At 50.3% G+C, this 20,799-nt stretch overlaps 1 protein-coding gene across 6 annotated transcripts in view; it reads left to right on the top strand.

Annotated features, from left to right (window-relative positions):
- Positions 1-20,799, top strand: part of TOX2 (TOX high mobility group box family member 2) — a 124,531-nt gene that overhangs the window by 25,924 nt on the left and 77,808 nt on the right. For all 6 annotated transcript variants that reach the window (XM_084777694.1, XM_084777693.1, XM_084777691.1 and 3 more), the window contains exon 2: positions 17,531-17,596. In XM_084777694.1, the coding sequence (XP_084633820.1) occupies positions 17,531-17,596 (66 nt within the window). The remainder of the gene's footprint in view (positions 1-17,530; positions 17,597-20,799) is intronic.

The raw sequence follows: 20,799 nt of genomic DNA, 5'->3' as shown, positions 1-20,799 counted from the left end.
TTTCTAGGTCTCAGTCCCCACCCGCACAGTGAACATTTGGACAGCTGGTCCCCTAGCAAGGGCCTGTCTCTCAGCAAGGAACTAACACAAATGTAACGCAAAACTCCTTTATCTGGAACCTCTCAATGGCAGAGATGGGCCTCTGTGAGCAAATCTTATTTTGTAAATAGACTGCTGTCTCCCTTGGCCCTCAAACCTGGCCTGGCTGGCGCAGGGAGCACAGCTCCACTCTGCTCTGCGTAGTACCAATCCACTTGTGTAAATAGTCGCCTCCTGATTCGCCAGCACAGACGCATTTGGCAACATGTGTCACCCTCTTGCCATTGCTTTTCTGGAAGCCAACCAAGCAGATTCAGAATTCTGAATGGCATGGGTTCTGGCTGGCGCGGAGCCCTGCATCTTGCTCCCTCTGGCCCCTGCATGGCCTAGAACCTCACAGTTTTCTCTTTTCCCACTAGCCCACACCCTCACTCATTCACCTGGGGTGAAGTTGGGTTCTGCCGGCTCAGGGCAGAGGTTAAAACCCGGGGCAGGAAGAGCCCACACATGCAAACATTTCTGCTATGAATTTAAGAGGAAAATATCCTTTTCTTTTGAATTGTCAGATAAAGAAATCAAAAGGAAGTGTGTGACCAAGGAGAGGAAATTAGGGTTTGCCACCAGTGTGAGTCACCCCTTTTCTGTCTCATGAGTGGGCCTTTGCCCTTGTTCATTCACCCCTGAGCCTCGGCGACTGACTCTGGAGCGCGGTGATTTTGTTCTGGCTGCAGACTTCCCGTTGTAGCCATCGGTGTACAGCTGAACTGTTCTATTTACCACTACTGCTGCTGCTGCTGGTGTGTGTCTGTGTGTATATATGCACATCTGCACCCCCCCATGTGTGTGTGTGTGTGTGTGTGTGTGTGTGTGTGTGTATGTGTGTGTGTGTGTGTGTGTGTGTGTGTGTGTGTGTATGTGTGTGTGTTAAGTCAAACACTCCCCACCTTCTCATTTTAGACAGGATCTGTAACTGAACTGGTGCCCACCAGTTTGCTAAGGCTTGTATTGCCATGCCCAGCTTGTAAGCACTTTACCAAGCAACCCAGGCACCCCCCAGCCTCTGCTTACTGGTGCTTTCTCCAGGGTTTCTTTCCTTCCTTCTTTCTTTCTTTCTTTCTTTCTTTCTTTTCTTTTCTTTTGTTTTTTGTTTTTTCTTGAGACAGGGTCTCTCTGTGTAGCCTTGGCTGTCTTACACTCACTCACTTTGTAGACCAGGCTGGCCGAGAGCCACCTAAGGCATGGGCTACCTATCATGTGCAGCCTGGCTTAGTTGATAATCTCTCCCATTTCTTTTTTTTTTTTTTCTTCTGAGACGGGGTTTCTCTGTGTAGCCTTGACTGTCCTGAACTCACTTTGTAGACCAGGCTGGCCTCGAACTCATAGCGACCTGCCTGCCTCTGCCTCCCGAGTGCTGGGATTAAAGGCGTGCGCCACCACGCCTGGCCTAGGGTTTCTTCTGGGTGCGAACCCGACTCAGAATCTCCTCCTGGCTCCACCTGGGGCCACAGCCACGTGTGCTCACTCGCAGGCAGGACCATCTCCTCTCCCGACCATCCATAGCTGCTTTTGAAACACAGCGCAAATTCTGGCCCTTTATGTCCATTCCCAGTTGCAGCCCTGTTGCCCTTTCTCCTAGTTTTTCTGTCTCTTTGCCTCCTCTGCTCTCCCTGCCAACCCACCACAATCTCCGAATGGGGCCTTCTTTCTTTTCGGCTCCCAGGCCTGGGGATGGCACATCCTCTAACCTTCTTCTTGCCTCATGCCCTCTCCTCCCTCACCTGTGCTTACAAGCTACCTCCTCTGCGCGTGGCCCCTGGCAAGGCTCCAGCAAACCTGTCCCTCACCCTGTTTTGAACTCCTGCTCCAGTCCCTATCAATGGACCATAAGCTGCAGGCGGACAAAGACTGCCTGTGCCTCACAGATACCAGGATGTCCTTGAGGCAGCGAGGCAGTGTGAGGAGGGAATGGCTTCAGATCTAAGCAGAGGTTTTGGGTACTCTTTCCTGCTGGCTGATCACTGGTGACCACCATGTTTGCTTCCCAGTCAGCTCAAGATCTTTTGTGTGTGAGGTAAAAGATGCTGGCTCCACGATTGCTGGTTTAGGTCGTTGCCACTGAATCAAGCACACATTTATTTCTTGGAATGCTGCCTCTCAGGTGACTTTGCTGTTTGAATCGCGCGTCTTTTTGCCTCTCAGCATCTTGCTTTCAGTTCGAGTCGACAGAGCCATTTCTACATCTTATATATTAGCTGTCCCGTCGTTGGGGCTGATATTTTCTTAGTCTGATGTCCTTTTCATTTCTGTTTTATTACGTTCCCTCCCGCAGAAGATATTAATGCGTGTGTATTTGAATCTGTCAATCTCTTTCTCCGTGATTGCTTCAAGGGCTGAGGAAGTCACCCTGCCTCTGCGGATCTGATAAGCATTGTGTCCCCCCCCCCCCTCCTGAGTGTTTGCCTCCACCGAGCTTTTGTGTACTTAACTCTTAACCCTTCTGTGGCGCCTGAGGTTGGTGCCTTGCTGTGGTAATCTACTTCAACGTTCCCAAACAGAACGAGCCTGACGTCCCATGTTTATTAAATAATCGCTCTTTTATCTCTTTGTTTCCAAAAGGAAAGACGAAATAAAGTCACCCGTGATGAGCGTGACTCTTGGCAGAGTTATGAGTTGGTTTGGCCACAGTCTTAGTTGTGTGACCCCACAGCCTGCGAGTGACATTCCACTTGTTTTCTCCTCTGTAGAATGTGATGTTGTCATCTGTCACCTGGGGCTGTTGCAAAAGTTGAGTGAGGTTGTTTTGCAAAGGCTATCCCATGATTCCTGGCACAGAGGGAACCCCCGCCCCCTTAGGCCCAGTGTTTCCTCGACTCATTGGGGCCAACCTTCCAAATTTGCCCCTCTGTTTTATTGTTTTAAAGTCCTTATTTTGGGGCTGGGGACATGGCTCAGTCGACAAAGTGCTTGCCGTGCAAGAGCGAGGACCTGAGTTCAGATCCTAAGCAGCCGCTAGAAGGCATCAGTGTATGCACCTGTAACTCCAGCCCTGAGGAGACAGAGACAGGTGGGTCCATGGGGTGTGCTGGCTACCTAGCCAAGCCTCGGTTTCAGTGAGAGTCTCTGTCTCAAAAACTAAGGCAAAAAGCAGTTAAGGAAGAGCTCCAACATTTACATCCACCCTCATCACACACACACACACACACACACACACACACACACACACACACACACACAAGCATGAGTGCTCATGCATGCACGCGCTTACACACATACACACACACATACACCCCTTTTAAAAAGTCTTAACATTTATTATATTTTATGTGTATGAGTGTTTTGCCTATATGAACGTATGTGCATCACACATGAGCTGGTGCCAGCTGAGGTCAGAAGATGGCACTGGGGCCACATACATGGTCTCATTGTGTGCCGCTGCCACGTTGTTTTGCAGGCCACTGTGCAGAATGCCTCACCCCCTCACCAAAGCAAGCTCCCTGTCACTGCTCTGTGAACACTCCTGTAGGCTCTCCTCGTGTTCTCTTTGGTGTTTGCTGGTCCCATTTCTCCTATTCTGCACTGATACTCACCTCAGTGACTTGGAGACAGCCATCTTCCCCTAATACACGCACGCACGCATGCACGCACACACCAAGGTTTTCACCCCACCCCCAAGGGGTCTACCTTTGGATCACTCTGTCTTACTACCTGTTCTACCTGACAGATGTACCCTCAATCCCCAACACAGTGCCTCCTTATTTCTGAGGGTCAGCATGTCCTGTGAGTGCTGAGCTTCCCTGGATATCTGTTCTGTGTCTCAGGTGCCCCTTTGAGCCGTACCCAGCTTACAGCATCACAAGTGCTCAAGACAAGGCTTGGGAAAGACCTTTGAGCTCTGGCAGGAACTGGGCCACAACTGTATTGTTCTGGGGGGGGGGAGGGGCACACACAGGCTTAGGTGGTAACTGCTGATACGATGTTGCCCGAAGCTGAAGGAAACCTACCAGCCTTGTCCTTGGTTTCCCTCGTGGGAATGCAGAGAAGTTTGAAGTGTGACCAGCCTTGACACCTTGTGAGTTCTCCTAAGCTGAGTGGCACAGTTGTGAAGACAGATTAGAATTACTCCTAAGTATAGGCTGTGCAAATCAGGGCAGTTTACAGCTCTGTTTTCTGAGGGAGAAAAAGCCCTGTTGAGACAGCCCCAAGCTCCACGGCTTCCTCAGGGCTCCAGGAAGAGCTGAGATCTGGGGGGATAAGAAGAGTCCAGTAGTGAAGAACAGAGGAGTGACCCCCAGCCTGGGAGGGTGCATGTGTGAGGGGAGAAAGTTAGCCTCTTGAAGGCACTGCTTTACTCTGCTCACTGCGGGTACAGAACCCCCTGTTTTGTTTCCATTTCTTTGTTTGTGACAGGGTCTCACTGTGTATCCCTGGCTGCCCTTGAACTCAGGACTCTCCTGCCTCAGGTTTTCCAATGCTAGGATTGTAGCCATATGCCACCACACCTGCTTCCACTCTTTACAGGGGAGGAGTCTGAGGTTGAGAGAGCCGAGATCCCTGCTTGCTCATAGAGCTACACAACAGCCAAGTGCAGAGCCTGGACTTGAACCCAGATCTACAGGCTTTTAGAGATGCAGTCAGTACCCTCTCCACCCAAAGTGCTGCCCAAAGACAGATTGTAACCCGGCGCTTACATATCTACCAGCAGTGTTTACAAACACGCTCTCCTCTGTGGGCGCTGGACAGAGGGGAAGTGAGCCTGGCACACGTTGTCTTCGCTGGCTTTGGGGTTAGATGCACAAGTGGCAGGTTCAGGTGACCCAGAAAAGCCTTTCTAGGTCAAATTACAATTTCAAAGGACTTTCTCTCTCTCTCTCTCTCTCTCTCTCTCTCTCTCTCTCTCTCTCTCTCTCTCTCTCTCTCAAAACCGCCTCATCATCCAACACTAAGCACTGCCGTTGACATGTTTCCCTTCCAACAGCGCCAGCCCTTTGTGGCATGATTGAGGGGCTTGTTTTGCAGCACTGGGCAGAAAATATCTTCCAGATCATCTGCCGCTCATTGTCTCGGCTCCCCTCCCCCACCCCCCCCCCCCACCCCGCGCCCCTACACTGTCTCGCCCTACACAGGGCTCTTGCGGCTTTTAGTTAATTGTCTCTGGCAAGAATCTGTTCTGGGCCTTGTTCCCAACCGCACAGAAGATAGATCATTGTCAGGCACAAATATTGGCAGTTCTGGGCAGCCCAGGGCTCGAGGCTGCTAACCACCGCTGTCCTGGGAAGCACAGGGCAAGAGCACCGAGAGGACTTAGCCTGGTCACAGGCACACGGGCTCTGAGTTCGAGCCACCTATCTTCTATTTCCTAGCTGTGTAGTCTTAGACAAACATGCTTCACCTCATTAGACCTCCGTTCCTCCCCTGTCGGGTGGCAGCCTGGATCCTGGTTACTTAACATATGGGGTTTCAGAGGGTCTGAATGAGTTAATGTGGGCACACCCACTCAGCGAGCTCTGTGTCACTGTTGCGCAAGCTACTTAATGTGAGCGTTTGACCCACCCACTTCGTCTCCAAGACTGAGGCATTCATGTTACCTGCTCCTGGTGCATCACAGGGTGCGTACAGGGTGCGTCGCTCTGGTGATGGCTTCGGGCGAAGGAAGAAGCCTGGATCTGATGGCTCCCCGCTCTGATTTGGGACCTCTCTCCTCAGGGCCATCTTGGCTGCTGAGTCCCCTTGGGACAGGCTGCACAAGGCCACTATGGGTCCTGCCTCCTGGCTTCCCCGGTGAATGTCCACTTTGTAGTTGTCACCTTCAGCGTCTGTTTCCGAGGGGCTGCATAGATGCTGACCCAACCCTGGCTTCTAATCTAAAACCCACACTCATTTCACTCAGTTTTATGGGAAAGAAAAGCCTCTTGGTGGCTTTAGGGTGCTTGTCATCTTGACCTCCAGTGTCTGAGTGTGTACCAGCTAGACACCCCTGCTTGCCCTGTGACCCGTTGGCAGCCCTGCGTGGGTGGGTCTCCATTCTTCATCCCTCTTCAGACAGGAAGGAAGAGGTTTGGCTGTTGAACCAAGTACACACTTAAGGGACCACGGAGGGGCCCGGAGAGTTTGCTTAGCCTTTCCAGACACAGATAAAGACACTAAGAAAGCAGAAGACCTTGTTTGTAGCCACTCAGTGAGCTGAGGATGCCCTTTCTTCCTTGGAGAGAGCCACCCACAGTAGGAGGACGGTCCTAGGTACTTATGACATCCTGGTCCAATAACTATCTTACCTTACAGATGTCCCCGGCATGTGGGGGCAGCCAGTCTGGCCTACGTGTGGCTTCTGGAGGGGCAGCATAGACACCGCCCTAGGTACCAGCCATGTGGAAAGGAACGAATAGGGAGCTGCTGTGGAGACACAGTCCCAGCATGCAGACCGTTGGGTGCATGTGGGGACCAGAGTCACCTCAGGACAGAAGAGAGACTTTGTTTATAGTGTAATGGGTGGACAGTCGGTTGGGCTGGCAAGGCATATTTTCAAATGCTTTAAAGTGCCACTTTCGCTTCAAGAATTTTGACCCCTAGTGGCCACGGTGGTGAGTGACACATGCCTGTAGTCCCAGTGCGAAGAGTTCTGAAGAAGGATTTCTGTGAGTTCAAGGCCAGCGTGGGCTACATCACAAGATCTTGTCCGGAAATCAAGAAACAACACAATTTTGGAGTCTTCCTCGGTGGGAGGTGGGACTTGGGAGAAAGTGGTTTGAGCAGAGTCACATGAGGATCTTGAGTGAAGGGGCGAAGAGCAGAGTACCAGCTGCCCTGTGGGGTACGGGTGAGGTCGGGATTAGAGGAGGCTATTTTCCCTTCTCTCCATCCTCAGAGAGGCTCGTTGGCATTGGCTTAGGCTGGACCAGGGTCAGGGAGATCCTCGAGATACAGCTGGGACCAGCTGTGCATGCATATGTTAAGATTCCCATGAGGAGCCATGTGGAGCCCAGACTGATGGGTTCCTAGCTCTGCCCCGTAGTCAACCTCATCTGGCCACACCCTGACCTAGTTCCCAGCCCCTGCCCCCTGCATCAGCAGCAGCAGCAGCAGCAGCAGCCAGGCCTGCAGCCCCCTTGGCACCATTCCCCCTCACAGCGGCCAAATGAAAATGTTTGTTGAAAACAACATGTGCATAATTAAAGCTTAATGAGCGCTTGTCTGTTTGGAATGTGCAATTAGATTTATAATCGGGGATGGGAGCGAGCTCCAAATGGCTTTAAATGGAGCTGAGAGAGAGGATAATTTTTGCCATAAATCTGCGGTAATGTACTCGACATGTGAGTTACCAGAGGCAGCACCAGGCCACTATGATATACCCATTGGGCAGCTGCAGCTGACTGAGGTGCTGCGGTAAGACCCTCCAGTGGCTCTGGAGGAGGGGGCGTCTCTGCGGTCCATCTGGAGCACCCACTGGCAGGCCGAGAGATCTGTAACTGAGCGGATTGTGGGTGGTGAGACCTCCTACCCAAACTACTGACCTGGCCAGGCAAGACCTCTCCGGCAAACCCACCCTGTCCTGAAAATGGCAACGGGGAGAGCCCTGAGCGACAGCATGGCCCTCAGCTTTTTTTTTCCTGCCGCACCCCAGAACTCAGAGCAGTACATTGTGAGGTGTCAGCGAAGGTTCCCTGAATGACTGAATGACTCTCTGTCAGCCTCTTGCCTGTTACGTGTCTCTCTGTGAGGCCCAGTTTCCCTACAGTGACAGAGAGACCTGGATTCCCCTACTGCTGACGCTGAGTTTCTTCTGTCCAGAACTCTGGGTGTGGGACAGGATAGTGGTTGGGCCCGAATCTAGATCAGCACAGTCAAGCAGAGAATGGATGCAAGTGGGGCTGGATTGCAACTTAGTGACAAAGCGTCTGGGCAGTGCGTAGGAGGCCCTGAGTTCCATCCCCAGTGCTAGAAAAACAGAAACAAATCAAATGTAAGACAAATCACATAATATGATTCCGAACATCTTTGTAGCCACATACGAGAGAAGTAAAAAAGAAGAGGCAGGCAAAATTAACTTTAGTGGTATCTTCTGGTGACTTAGGTCCGCTGAAGGATCATTTGGATGTGCAATCAATATAACAATGTTGACGAAGTATTGGGCATCCCAACTGTTCTTGTATTTTCGACAGCTGGCTATGTTTAATACTCAAACACCTTGGTGTTGACAAAGCACGTTTCTGGGTGGCTGGTGGACAGCACCTGGTGGGAGTGCTAGGGGTCCCCATCTGTGAGGCACATGGAGTCCATCTTCTAGAGGAGCCTGGCACCTGTCGACACTCATCTGTGATTACCATGGTGACCATAGCCGTCACACTCCTTCTTGATGATTTTTATTGACTAAAACAAATGTTACCAACTTCTGTGGTTAGTGGGAACAAGGGTCCTCCAGGGGCCCAGAGCTGTGTGCTTTCTCATGCGGCCATTCCTAGACTTTCTGGCAGGCGATGGTCAGGACTTTCCCTTTCCTGATGAATCAAGAAAACATCCAGGCTGTGGATGATGATGTTACCTGCTCAGGCCCACACAGCTTGCGTGAAGTTGAGGTGGGAAACCAGTGTGAATTTTTTTTTTTAGTGTGAACTTAAAAAAAACTTTTTATTAGCATATTTAATGATACAGAGTAATGAGTTACAATATGACATTTTCATAGGCATACAATGTACATTTGGTCACGTTTGCTCCCTATTGCTCTTTTGTATTGCAAACCCCTTCCTCTTTCTTCTCTGCTTCCATCCCTTTTTTCCTCCTGGTAACTGATGAGTTTCATTAGGGTCACTTACAGGGATGTGAGAACTTACCAATGGCTACACCTCTGAAGAAAGTGAGCCTTTGTGGGGTCCCACACAGCCTGGGCTTCAGACTCAGCCAGGGTATTGTGCCTGTGTGGTCTTAAGCAAAGCCCCAAACCTCTCTGGGCCTCAGCTGGAGTGTTGGGCTTCCAGGGCGAGTGACGTAAGAACACCCAGCGCCGTGCACAGCAGAGCTGGGACACCCAGCAGCAGGCAGGTATAACATTCGGGGAGGGGGCCGTTCAGGTCACACGCGGATGATTGGCATTTCATGAACGAAACATAACAAGTTATTATGGTGGGAAAAAAACACCTCACGGCCAGACTCTCTAACAGGTTCATGTCAGGTAGTATGCTGCATGCAGAGTGTGGGCCAAATCTTTTCCATGGTGAAGACCTCAGAACTCGGTGGGCAGCCTCTCCATAGAACACGACCAGTGTTGTTGAACTGGATGTGTCCGATAGCTTTCTCTGGACTCCAAGATGAGGGTCTAGGCACCCTTCACAATTTCACTTGTTTAACTCCAGGGTTAGTTAGTCATACTCATTTCCCACGTGAGGAGCACAAGACACAGACATCAGTCAAAAGTGAAGATCGCAGGTGGGTGGAGAATGCAGTCTGCCCAGCGTTTGAACCCTGGCAGCTTGGCATCTGCAGCTGGATAAATTACAATTGCCCTTCCCCGTGTGGTGGTGGGCCTGGACTTGCTCAAGCTGGAGGGTTCCCTTCCTTATGCCAGTTGTGATTCCTGTCTCCCCCCCCCCCCCGCCCCCCGCATCTGCAGAGGTCTCTCTCTCTCTCCGTGACTGTCTCCTGAGACTCCCACGTGAAACCACACTCTCGGCAGACCCCAGATCACAGCTGCCACACTCTTGCCACTGTCTATTGAGCCCAAGTTTGTCTCTGCAGACTGAGTGTTGTCACGGCTGCATCAAGCCTGGCAGGAATGGCGAGCCGCTTTGATCAGCTCTCTTCAGATCGCCGCAGGCACATCGCCTGGCGCCTCGCGACTGGCTGGGCTGAGGGCTGTTCATCCTTCATCTTTGACCCGTTGTCTCTGTGCAGAGCAGAGGACCAGCTGTTTTTTCGCAGTTGCTGCTTTGGTACCTGGAATCAAGGGCAGATTTAAAAGCACTGAGTGGCTCCGGGCAAGCTTCCAACTACCCGGAATCTCACCTTGTTCTTCTCTCTCGTGGGGGGTGGGGGGGGCTGGTCATGGCAGCCTTGCTGTTTCTACAGGGTTCTAATGAGATGCCCAGGCATAGCTCTGGGTCTGGAAAGGTGGTCATTGGCTCATCCTCACAGCAACCTGAATGTCATGTTCCTGCTCTTTGCCTTGTCTGTGTCTATGTCTGACCCCGGAAGTGCCTCTGTTGAAAAGCCATCCTCCCTGCTTCTCTTCTTCTGCTAACCGAGTCCGGGTCCCTGTCTCAGGTGTCAAAGAAAACCCCATTGCTTGAGGGTGCAGCAAGAGACTATGTTCTGTGCCTTGCTCTCTGAGTTCATCAAGCTGAGGGGCTGGCATTTGCATGGCTCAGGGAAGCATGAAGACCCAATATGCTTAGAAAGAAGATGTGTTTGGGCTGGCCACATGACCCAGCTGTGGCGCAAGGCCGTTGAAGTAGGATGTTATTTGTCACGTGGCTTTCAGAGGCTAGCCAAATGCAAAACTGTCCCTGGCAGGTCAGGATGTGCACTGGTCTGTGGTCACCTGTTACTAGAACTGGGGCCAGGGAATGGCCAATTGTCATCTGCAAAGCCAGGGAAAGGCAGGAAAGGTGACGAGCCATCACTTCTCCATGGCTCCTGGAAGGAGGGCCATGCTTGATCACCATGACCCACCGGATACCTAGCTACTGCACATGGCAGACAAGCAGCCACTCCCGCTATTGGCTGTCTGATAACAGATATCATAATTGTCATAAGGTAGGAATAATAGCTTGTTTTCTTTAGTGTGTGCATGTATATAAGCATGCTCAAATACATGTGGACAAAGTGTTCATATGGGTGCACAGGCACATATGTGTGTGCGCATATGGAGTCTTCCTCCGTCCCTCTCCATCTTATTCTTTGAGGTAGGGTCTTTTTGGACCCAGAGCTCACTGACTGGCTGGCCTCACTAGCCAGCTTTCTCTGGAGATCCCCTGCCTCCACTTTCCAGACACTGGAGCTACCAGTGGGCCTCCTCACCAGTTCAGCATTAACAGCATTTGCATTCCTTCTGTGGATCCGACCTCTGGCCTTAGGCTCTCACGGTGAACACTTTATTCATTTTCCCCGGCCCCAAGCTGCTGTCTTATAGGCAAGAGAAATGGGAGCATGAGAATCAAAGTCCAAGGCCACCCACCTAGTACCCAGAGGAAGTGGTACTCAGATTCTGAAATCCATATTGTCATCAAAGCTTTCGCATTGTGCTGAAAAGAATTAAGCCCACAGCTGATCTTACCCGCTTTTAGGTTAGACAAAAAAAAAAGTGTGAATTTTTAGTGAAAGACCATAGGGTAGACTATGTTGCCAGATTGCTTTCAAAGAAACAGAAGTTAGAAAAAGTTGGAGTGCAGGGAGCAGAGCCACGAAAAAGAGTGTTCTGGTAAGAGCAAGGAGACAGACATCAGAGGCCCCCACAGCATCCAGGACTGTATGATATGTTTGTGAGTGTGTACAAATATGTATTCATGCACACATACACATGTACACACATATATGGCTCACATATATGTATACATACATATGCACATACATATATGGCTTATATATGTGTGTGAATATATACATACATACATAAACACATACACAAAAACACACACATATGTGTGTGTGTGTGTGTGTGTGTGTATGGCTTAGGGGTTACTATAGAAACCAAACAGGGCTTGGTCTGGAGAGCAAAGGGACAGCCTCATGATGCCAGGTCAGTGGAGGAGCCGAGCAGAAAGCTTCCGTGAGTGATCAGATTGGAGAAGACTGCGTAGGTAGGACAAGCTCAGAGTCACACAGGGTATCGAGCTGGGCCTGGGTGGCGGTGGGCTCTGTGATGACTAGAAGCTCCAGTGAAAGAGACAGCCCAAGCCCTTGAAGTCAGCGGTGGAGGTGCTTTATCTGAAGTGGTCATAGGCCAAAGGGGAAAATTACCAAGAAGAAACTGTAGATTGGAATTTGGGGTGACTTGGCTAAAGATGAGTGAGTACCTGAGAGGTGGTGACGTAGGACAGCTGTGATGATGTAATCTTGTTCAGGGAACGTTCTCCTGATTCACCATGCATCCAGCCTGTTTCCTCGCAGGTGCCCGCCCACCTAGCCGTGCATCCCAGTAAGAGATCCTCACCACCCACTTGCTTATCTTATCTGCCATCCCAATATTTTTATACCCCCGTGTTTTCATGCTCAGCCATTTTATCTTCTCCACTTGTTCATCCCCCCCTCTTTGACTCAGCCATCCCATCCACAATATCCACTCGTCACACACAGGCAGCCTTTCCATTTTTCCTCACGACTGAACCATCCTATCAACAATTAATAGGCTAATGTTGCTTGTATGTTGAACTGATATGATAAATAGGCTAAATAGAATGCTCCATTAAAATGAGTTTTACCTGCTCTTAAATTGACAGCTACTAGGAAATGTAAATTGCACAGGCGGATCACATTTCTGACTTGTGTTATGCTTCCTTTGGACAGTGAAATGCATGCTCTCCATCCTCCACCTGGGTACCCTCCTCCATCTCGCCACTCACCTGCCCATCATTCACCCATCTACCTATCTACCCACGAACTGACCATCCACTCAGCTAGCCACCTGTCCACCATTCACTCGTTGCTCCTTGTATCAATGGATCAATCAAGCAATGTATTACCTGTCTATCCATACATCTATGCATTGATGCATCCATTCATCTACCTGCCATTCTTTGGTTTTTTCATATACCTACTTATGCGCGCATGCATGCATCCATCCACCTATGTATACATATAATCATACACACACACACACACACACACACACACACACACACACACACACGTACGTTCATTCATTCATTCGCCCCTGCATCTATCTACCCGTGGGTCCATCATCCTTCAGTCCCTGCCTCCATCCATCAGTTATCAGTCCTGTATCCACGGATCCACCTGCCTATCCACCCCTCATTCATTTTGTACCTGCATCAATCCATCCGTTATTTTCTTCCTTCTTTCATCTGCCCACTTCCCGAGTGTCTCCATCTCATAGCACGTGCCTGTGAGAGATAGGTATTTTTATCTATCCTGAGTCAGAGACTGTCGGCCAGAAAGAATGGGGGAAACCGAGGCTCATATGTAAGGCACTTGCCTAAGGTGAGACAGATGGAGCTGCACTCTGTCTCTCAGATCAGGACTCCTCTTTTTTCACTCTGGCTGCCTTTATTTATTTATTTATTTATTTATTTATTTATTTATTTTGGTGAGGTATCTTTTAAGATAAGAACAATCCTTCGGGGAGACATGACGTGCTTAGGTTGGGGCGGCTGTTGGAATAGAGGCCCACGAGCTCCTATTCCTGAGGCGGCCACACAGTATGGAGAGAGACAGCCCCTTTAGAAGCCTCTGTGAGCTTATCCCTGGTGGCTGACATGAAAGGGTTATCCCTACACATTCGATATTTGAAAAAAAAAAAAGTGGGTTCTTTCAGATTCCAAAACTCATTTCCATGACAAAACTCTTGGGAAGAGAAGATGAAGGGCCTGGCTTTTGCAGAACAATCTTCCAGCTGTAATGAGGACTGAAGATGGCAGTGGGGAAAGGAATTATAATTAGAATATGAAATGGGGAAAATTAATCTATTCCAGGCAATGGTAAGAGGATGTTCTGACGTTTCATAGCAATTCTTAGCCACATTTTAAAGCACACAGAAGGTTGTGCAGTGTGAAAAATGAATATTGGCAGAGGGTCCGATAAATTGTGAGATGTGCACAGGATTTCTGCCCACGTGCCACCTAACATGTCTCCCTGGGAACGCGGAATGCGTGTTTGTGTTCACACTTACATGAGTTCCAGCAGACAGTTGCAGGTGTGTGTGGTGTGTTTCCACATCCATCACCCCCTCCTTTCCTTTCCTGTGCGTGTTCTGGGGACTGTGTGCCAGTTTTGCACAGTCTGCAAATGTGCCCTGTACCTTGTGCTCTGTGCACACTGGTATCACGCATGGATATGAGACCTGGGGGGCCCCGTTGTGCACGACACGGGTCCACACAAATCTGGTTTATGCTCTGCTCACTTCAGTCTGTCCTGGGTAGAGGTGGAGATGTGACTGTTTTCCATCTGGTCTGTGCACATGTGGAGGAAGGTGGCCATGCTTTGGGGGAGGAGTAAGTAGGTCTGAGACTCTTTCCTCAGCTAACTTGTTCTTTTTCCAGAAAGAGTCCTCTATGAGGAGAGGAACAGGGGAGAAGCCTCAGACCTTTGTTTCCGGAGGCCAAAGGGAGTAGAAGCCTCTGAGCCTCTGAGGGCTACCCGCACCTCACTTCCTGGATTCAAAGTCTCTGCCCAGTAGCTTTGACAGAGGAAGACAGACAAACAGTCTCCCTCTGCCTTAGCCCCTTTCACAGCTGTTCAGCCCAGCGTACTTCAGGACACTGTGTGAGACACCCAAGACTCTCCCAGTTGAGGGAGGCCGAAGCTCTGTGGGAGCAGTCCACCAACTAAGTCTTTCCTCTAAGCCAAAGCCAGCTTCATGCTAACATACAGCAGCTCTTTCCTAGATGTCATTTGAATTGATGGGTGAATGAATGAGCCCATTTGTGAGACTCTCTCTGGTGACCGCACAGGCGTTCACTGCCCCACCTCCTCACCTGCCCCAGACCCTCTCCAGTAGGGCTTCCTGTCTAAGGCCATGGTCTACTGCTCACTCTGGGTGACTCTTCTCTCTTCCTGTGTCTCCAGCACACTTGTCAAGTATCTACTGTGTCTAGGGCCCTGGGATGATTGTTGACAAACGGAAGGATCTAGAAAAGCCTTGGTCCCTGCTTGCAGGGAGCTTGTAGCATGATAAGGAAGAATCTAGGCAAAGAAAACAAATGACATTCATGTGGGCTCTTCTCTATTGAGCGACTTGCCCTCTCTTTGTGTTTCCTTGTTTGTTTTCAAGACAGGGTTTCTCTGTGTAGCTCTGGCTGTCTTAGACTCACTTTGTAGACCAGGCTGGCCTCGAACTCACAGAGATCCGCCTGCCTCCACCTCCTCAAGTGCTGGGATTACAGGTGTGCGCGCCACCATACCTGGATGCTTCCTTGTTTTTTTGTTTTGTTTTGTTTTGTTTTTTTGGTTTTTTTCGAGACAGGGTCTTTCTGTGTTAACCTTGGCTGTCCTGGACTTGCTTTGTAGACCAGGCTGGCCTCGAGCTCACATCGATCCATCTGCCTCTGCCTCCGGAGTGCTGGGATTAAAGGTGTGCGCCACCACGGCCGGCACTTCCTTGTTTTTTAATGGGGGAAAGGATGTTGTCGTCACTGGACCATTGAGATCCTCTATAGAAAGCCTGGCATTTGGACCCAGGTAGAGTCAATTCACCACATTTTTTATTTATTTAATTTTATTTATTTATTTGTCATTTGCCTACTGTATACAAAAAAAAGAGATGGACTTCCCCCCCCCCCACCCGCCTGATAGCTGTGATCCAGCCGCAGTTTGATAACTGATGGCTGTTACACGGGGATTTAGGACAAGTTCTAGTTACGTATCATGACGTAGAATTAACTTACATCACGCTGCTTAGTTGTAATGTTTTAGAAAATGTCTCAGCTCCCCTGGTTAAGCTTCTCTTTCATGCATAGCACAAACTCCCACATCTCTGGGAACATTTGGTGTGGCAGGGGAATCCAACTTAAGCACTGAGCATGGGAAATGAAGACGTGATAGAGAGTGCTAGAAAGTTACAGGCTGTGGGAAAGAGAAGAGGTAGTAGTGGGAGAGGCTGGCTCTCTGAGGCCACGGTGGGGTGGGGTGGGGTGGGGTGGGGTGGGGGGGGTGGGGGTGGGGTGGGGGGGTGGGGCGGGGCTGTCCTGCGGGCGGGTCATTGTACACAGTGCCGAGGGAAGGGCTTGGATAGATATCTACATGGCTGAGGGAGTGCAGAGCTCTACATCCGGTGTCTGCACAACTGTCCTCGTGCCAATCAGGCCCATAGAGAGAGGCTCACACCCTCGTGTAATGACTAATGCAGCCATGTTGAAATTGCGAAAATGAGCTTGCGCATTGGGCCACAAGCTCAGCTAGTTGAGTGTCTACGCTGCCTTCTCGCTGTGGGATGCTGGGGACTAGCAGAAGCAATTATGTCTTGATACAGAGTACTTTCCAAGGTGCGTTTCCATTAGAAAAAAAAAAGAGACACAAAGCAATATACAGAACATTATAATTTGGCGTGTGTGTGTGTGTGTGTGTGTGTGTGTGTGTGTGTATGTGTGTGTGTGTGTGTGTGTGTGTGTGTATGTGTGTGTAATAACTATAGACATGTAGCCCTCAGCAGATGCAACCCTCCAGATTCTTGTCCCTGGCCCAGTGGAGGACATCTTGCTCAGAAGATGTGTGCTTCTGTGTGTCCGCTAAGGTCAGGGCACAACAATGGCTAGTTGTTGTAGACTGTGAAGGGCCATCAACCCTTGCTTCATGCTGAGCCCGGCCCTATGTACATGTGTGCAGTTCCTGTCTCATGACATGACATGTCACCATGGGATGACAGTGAAGTGAGTGACCTTCTTTAGCTCCTTTAGCCGATGTCCATACAGGTTAACGCCCCCCACCCCCACCCCCAGCTCCCCCACTCCCCGCAACTGCTCACTCAAAAGTGTACTCATACCTCTGTCTCTGCTCCTGGGGGACCTCTATAAAGACGCCATTCTCCAGGAAAAAGGGCTGCCTGGAGTCGAGCTAAACCTGATGGCATGGGGAGAAAGCTACTCTAAAGTGTCCCATAAAGAGGGGACCACTGTCCTACCCCCGTTTGACAAGATGAGGAGTTTCAAAAGCCGGGACACCAGCTGAAGGACACACATCAGTAGGGCTGTTAGGACGCACGTTTCTCCCTCCGCACCCGTTCCCCTTGGTGAGCAGTTCTTCCTGAATCCAGAAGGGGCAGATTCTCCAACACAGGATTGTGCTCCCTTGTCTGTTCCCACCACTGTCCTCATGACTGTGGCCATGGGTAAAAGGAGTCAGAGGCTAGGACAAAGCCATTTAGGGGAGGAAGATGTAGAGGGTATCTCTGAGGCGGGCTGTCGATGGCTCTAAGGCAGCGGACTTCAGGGCCCTACCTAGCACATGGGTTTCCAGCGTTAGCTGATTGCCTCAGTCACTCTGGCAAGAAGAGTCATTTGTATGCTTGCAGGGGCGGGCAGCTCAGTGCCTGACAAGGCAGGCTGCTATGACAACATACCAACAGTGGAAGGCACTGCCCGTCTTTGTCCTGTGTGTGATTGGTGGTCCTGGCCTGAGCTGCTAAAGTCTGCAGAGCAAGGGCCACTGGCCCTGCAGCAGTGGGACCTTGGGCATCCTGGGCTCTGAGGCTTGCTCCTGCAGCCCGTGGATTTTCTTCCTCTCAGTACAACCCAGCCCCCGCCCCCCCCCCCCCACTTACCTCCCTGGGATACAGGTCCTGGTTCCTTCCAGGAACATTTTAATGAGAATGGCATCTCTCTCTTTGTTCCAGTTTGATGGTGACAGTGCCTACGTGGGGATGAGTGACGGAAACCCAGAGCTCCTGTCAACCAGCCAGGTGAGTCTCCTCCTCCACAAGAAAGGGGGGGGGTCTGAGTCTTGGGCTTGCGGAGCCAAGATGCTGCTGGTGTGGAGGTAGGAGGGCCGCCGTTGTCAGAGTTGTAGGACATGGCCTAAGGCTATTCTCTCATTGTTCCAAATATCAGTTGTGTGTCCTTACGAGAGACAGTCAAACCAGGACTGAATACCGCTGGCTTACGGTGGGCATCGCTGAGACCATAACACTCTAAATGTGTCACCCATATTTCCTGTGTGAGGGACAGATTTCACGGCAGTGGGGTCAGGTGTTCCTTGCTCTCTGTCGCTGCCTTCTTCCTCCACAGCACCTGTGGGGACACCTGGAGTGTGTGTCTACACACTAGTCAACAGATCCTAGCTCTCACATGTAATCGGTTATCTGAGGCCGCTGAGAAGGCTTATGGACATGGCACAAAGGGGCAAGAGGGCAGAGGTCTCCTGGAAGGTCCTATCCAGTGATGCAGACCTCTGGGGCCACAGACGGCGCTGAATTTTCCACAGGGAACAGAGAGTAAACAGTTCTCTCACCCGGTGAGCATCCTCACTACAGATTGTGACCAGGGAAAGTGTCCTTGCTGTAGGCTGTGACAATATGGAGAATGGCGCCCTAAGTCAAGAGAGCCTGCAGGATGGTGGCAGCTAAAGATGCTGGACGGGGGACAAGGAGTTTCCCAGTTGCTGGGAACCCTGCGGAGCTGGAGGGCAAGCCTGGCCCTGTTCTTGACTTCCACTTGGCAACTGAGGTTGGCTGGTCCTTCAGCCATCATGGCTGGTTCACATTTTCTGGCTGGAGAAAAACAAAAGCCTATTAATTCAATAGGCATAATGTACCTTATTCTGTGACAGGTCCCATGGGGCCATAAATGAGTAAGATGTGGGCCTGTGGCCCGTGGAGAGCTCTGCTCGTGAGGACTATAATGCAGTTCAAGTGGCAAGGATGCTGATACTGGGGTGCCACACCTCACAACCTTTCTCTGGCCTGCCCCTATGTGAGCACTATGTTGTTCTATCATGTGCCAGCCTGTGGGAATGGTGAACAAGACTCCAAGCCCTGGCGATGTCACACTGACAATGCTTGGTTTTCCGGAATCGGCTTGGAAGTGTGGCCATCCCAGGAGATCAGAGCTTACTCTGGACCTCTGAGTCATTCCTAAGTCCACATGGAACTTTGTAGCCTGTTGTGCTCTGACTTCAAAGCCAACCCATCACCTCCTCAGACTGCTATTCGTAACCTCCACTTCCAAACTGGGACCAGGATTGTCTCTCACGGCACCAATTTGTTTTCTTTTTTTTTTAGTTTTTAAATTTTAATTTATGTGCTTTGGTGTAGGGGTGTCAGATCTTGGAGTTACAGGCAATTGTGAGCTGCCGTATGGGTGCTGGGAATTGAACCTGGGTCCTTTGGAAGAACAGGCAGTGCTCTTAACCACTAGGCCATCTCTCCAGCCACCCAATTTGTTTTCATGTCTGGCTCTTGCTACTGTCTGTGCTCATCTACCATATGTGTGTGGTGGCTCAGCCGGAGGCTGTGACTTCCATGGCAGAAGGAGGTTATACTAACTGTGAGATCCTCCATGAGGCTGTGGGTGTCACTGAGAAAGCACTCCGGGAACTCTGGTGATGTGTGAATGTGGCCTCACCTTCTCTAACAGGAGAACAGGGTAGTTGGACTTCTCAAGGGTTCTTGTAGACCTTTTTGTTGTCACCAGCGGGGCTGCCTAATTTAAGAGAAGACATTAGAAGCTGGGTATAGTGATGTGTACCTGGATTTTCAGCACTTGGGAGGCTGAGGAAGGAAGACAGTGAATTTGAGACCAGTCTTGGCTACCTAGTGCATATACTTAATATAGCAGTCCTCCATATAATAATAATAATAATAATAATAATAATAATAATAATAATAATAATAATAATAATAATTCTGTGAGATTGAGCCCAGCCAGTTGCACAAGCCAAATTTTACATCAGCAAAATTGCAAATGCAGCCTAGACTTCACATCGTATATCTTTTCTTTTCTTTCTTTAAATATTTATTTATTTATTTATTTATTTATTTATTTATTTTACTGTAAAGCAAGTGCCTCCCAATAAAGTGGCTAAAAACAACAACAAATGTATAGGTAGCTTCTGGTCATATTGGTTGGCAGTTTGTTTGACTAGGCTCAGCTGGGCGGCTTTTTGGGAGCGGCAACAGGAAAAGATGGAAGAGCCTCTTGCTAGTTGCTAGTGGAGTTTTGCTTCTGCTCCGCGGGAGCTCTCATCCCTCCCTCCTGACACCTCCCCCCCACCCCCCACCCCCTTTCCCCCCCACCCCCCACCCCCTTTCCCCCCCACCCCCCCCCACCTCCCCCCCTACCATCGCTGGCTAGCCCGATGCTGTTCACAAGGTAGGGGACAGCTTCCCAGGGCAGCAAGACCAAAAGCTGCCAGACCTCTTGAGGCCTAGACATGGAACTGGTCTATGAGTGCTTCTAGCTCCTTCCATTGGCCAAAGCCAGGCACAGGCCAAGCAGAGATTCAAGCAATGGGGACTAGGTGCTAGCTCTTGAAAAGAGAGGAACTGTATGTAAAATTCTGTAGCCCCTTTGTAGACAGCCATGGGAAAAACAGGATATGAAGTTCATGCTGGTCACGTTAATGAATTGACCCAGGCTCTTTGTGATGTTGGCCCCCGGCCTTCAGCGGCAAGTGACAGCTAGGGATTTCTCTCTTTTCCCTGGAGTCTGTATTTGAATACACACACACACACACACACACACACACACACACACACACACACACACACACACTTTCATAACGTAGGACCCATACGATCATGGGAAAATGAAGGTCTCAGAGACCAGAAGGTATATATAACTCATAAATACGTTTAACATCCCAGGTTCACTCAAGCAGCAGGGTTCACTGGGCACCTTATGACTCCAGCAAACAGCAGCTTCAAGGATGTTTCAAGCAGAGATCGGTTCCCTCCTGTCTGAGAGCAGACCCTGAGCTGCAGGGATCCGTCTTGTCCGGGTTGCATGGTTCAGGAAGAAGGGGCATCTGCCTACCTGGGAAAGGCTTGAGCCCCCTACAGACCTGGACCCGTGTTCCCAGCTCTTCTGTGCCCAGTATGGGCCGGATGTCTCCGTGACAGTGATGCTAGCTTCCTACTGACAGGAAGAGTGACACTTGCCTCTTGGG

The sequence above is a fragment of the Acomys minous genome, assembly GCF_964271855.1.
Source record: "Acomys minous genome assembly, chromosome: 3".
NCBI classification, from domain to species: Eukaryota; Metazoa; Chordata; class Mammalia; order Rodentia; family Muridae; genus Acomys; species Acomys minous.
This window is presented reverse-complemented; position numbering and strand designations above follow the sequence as displayed.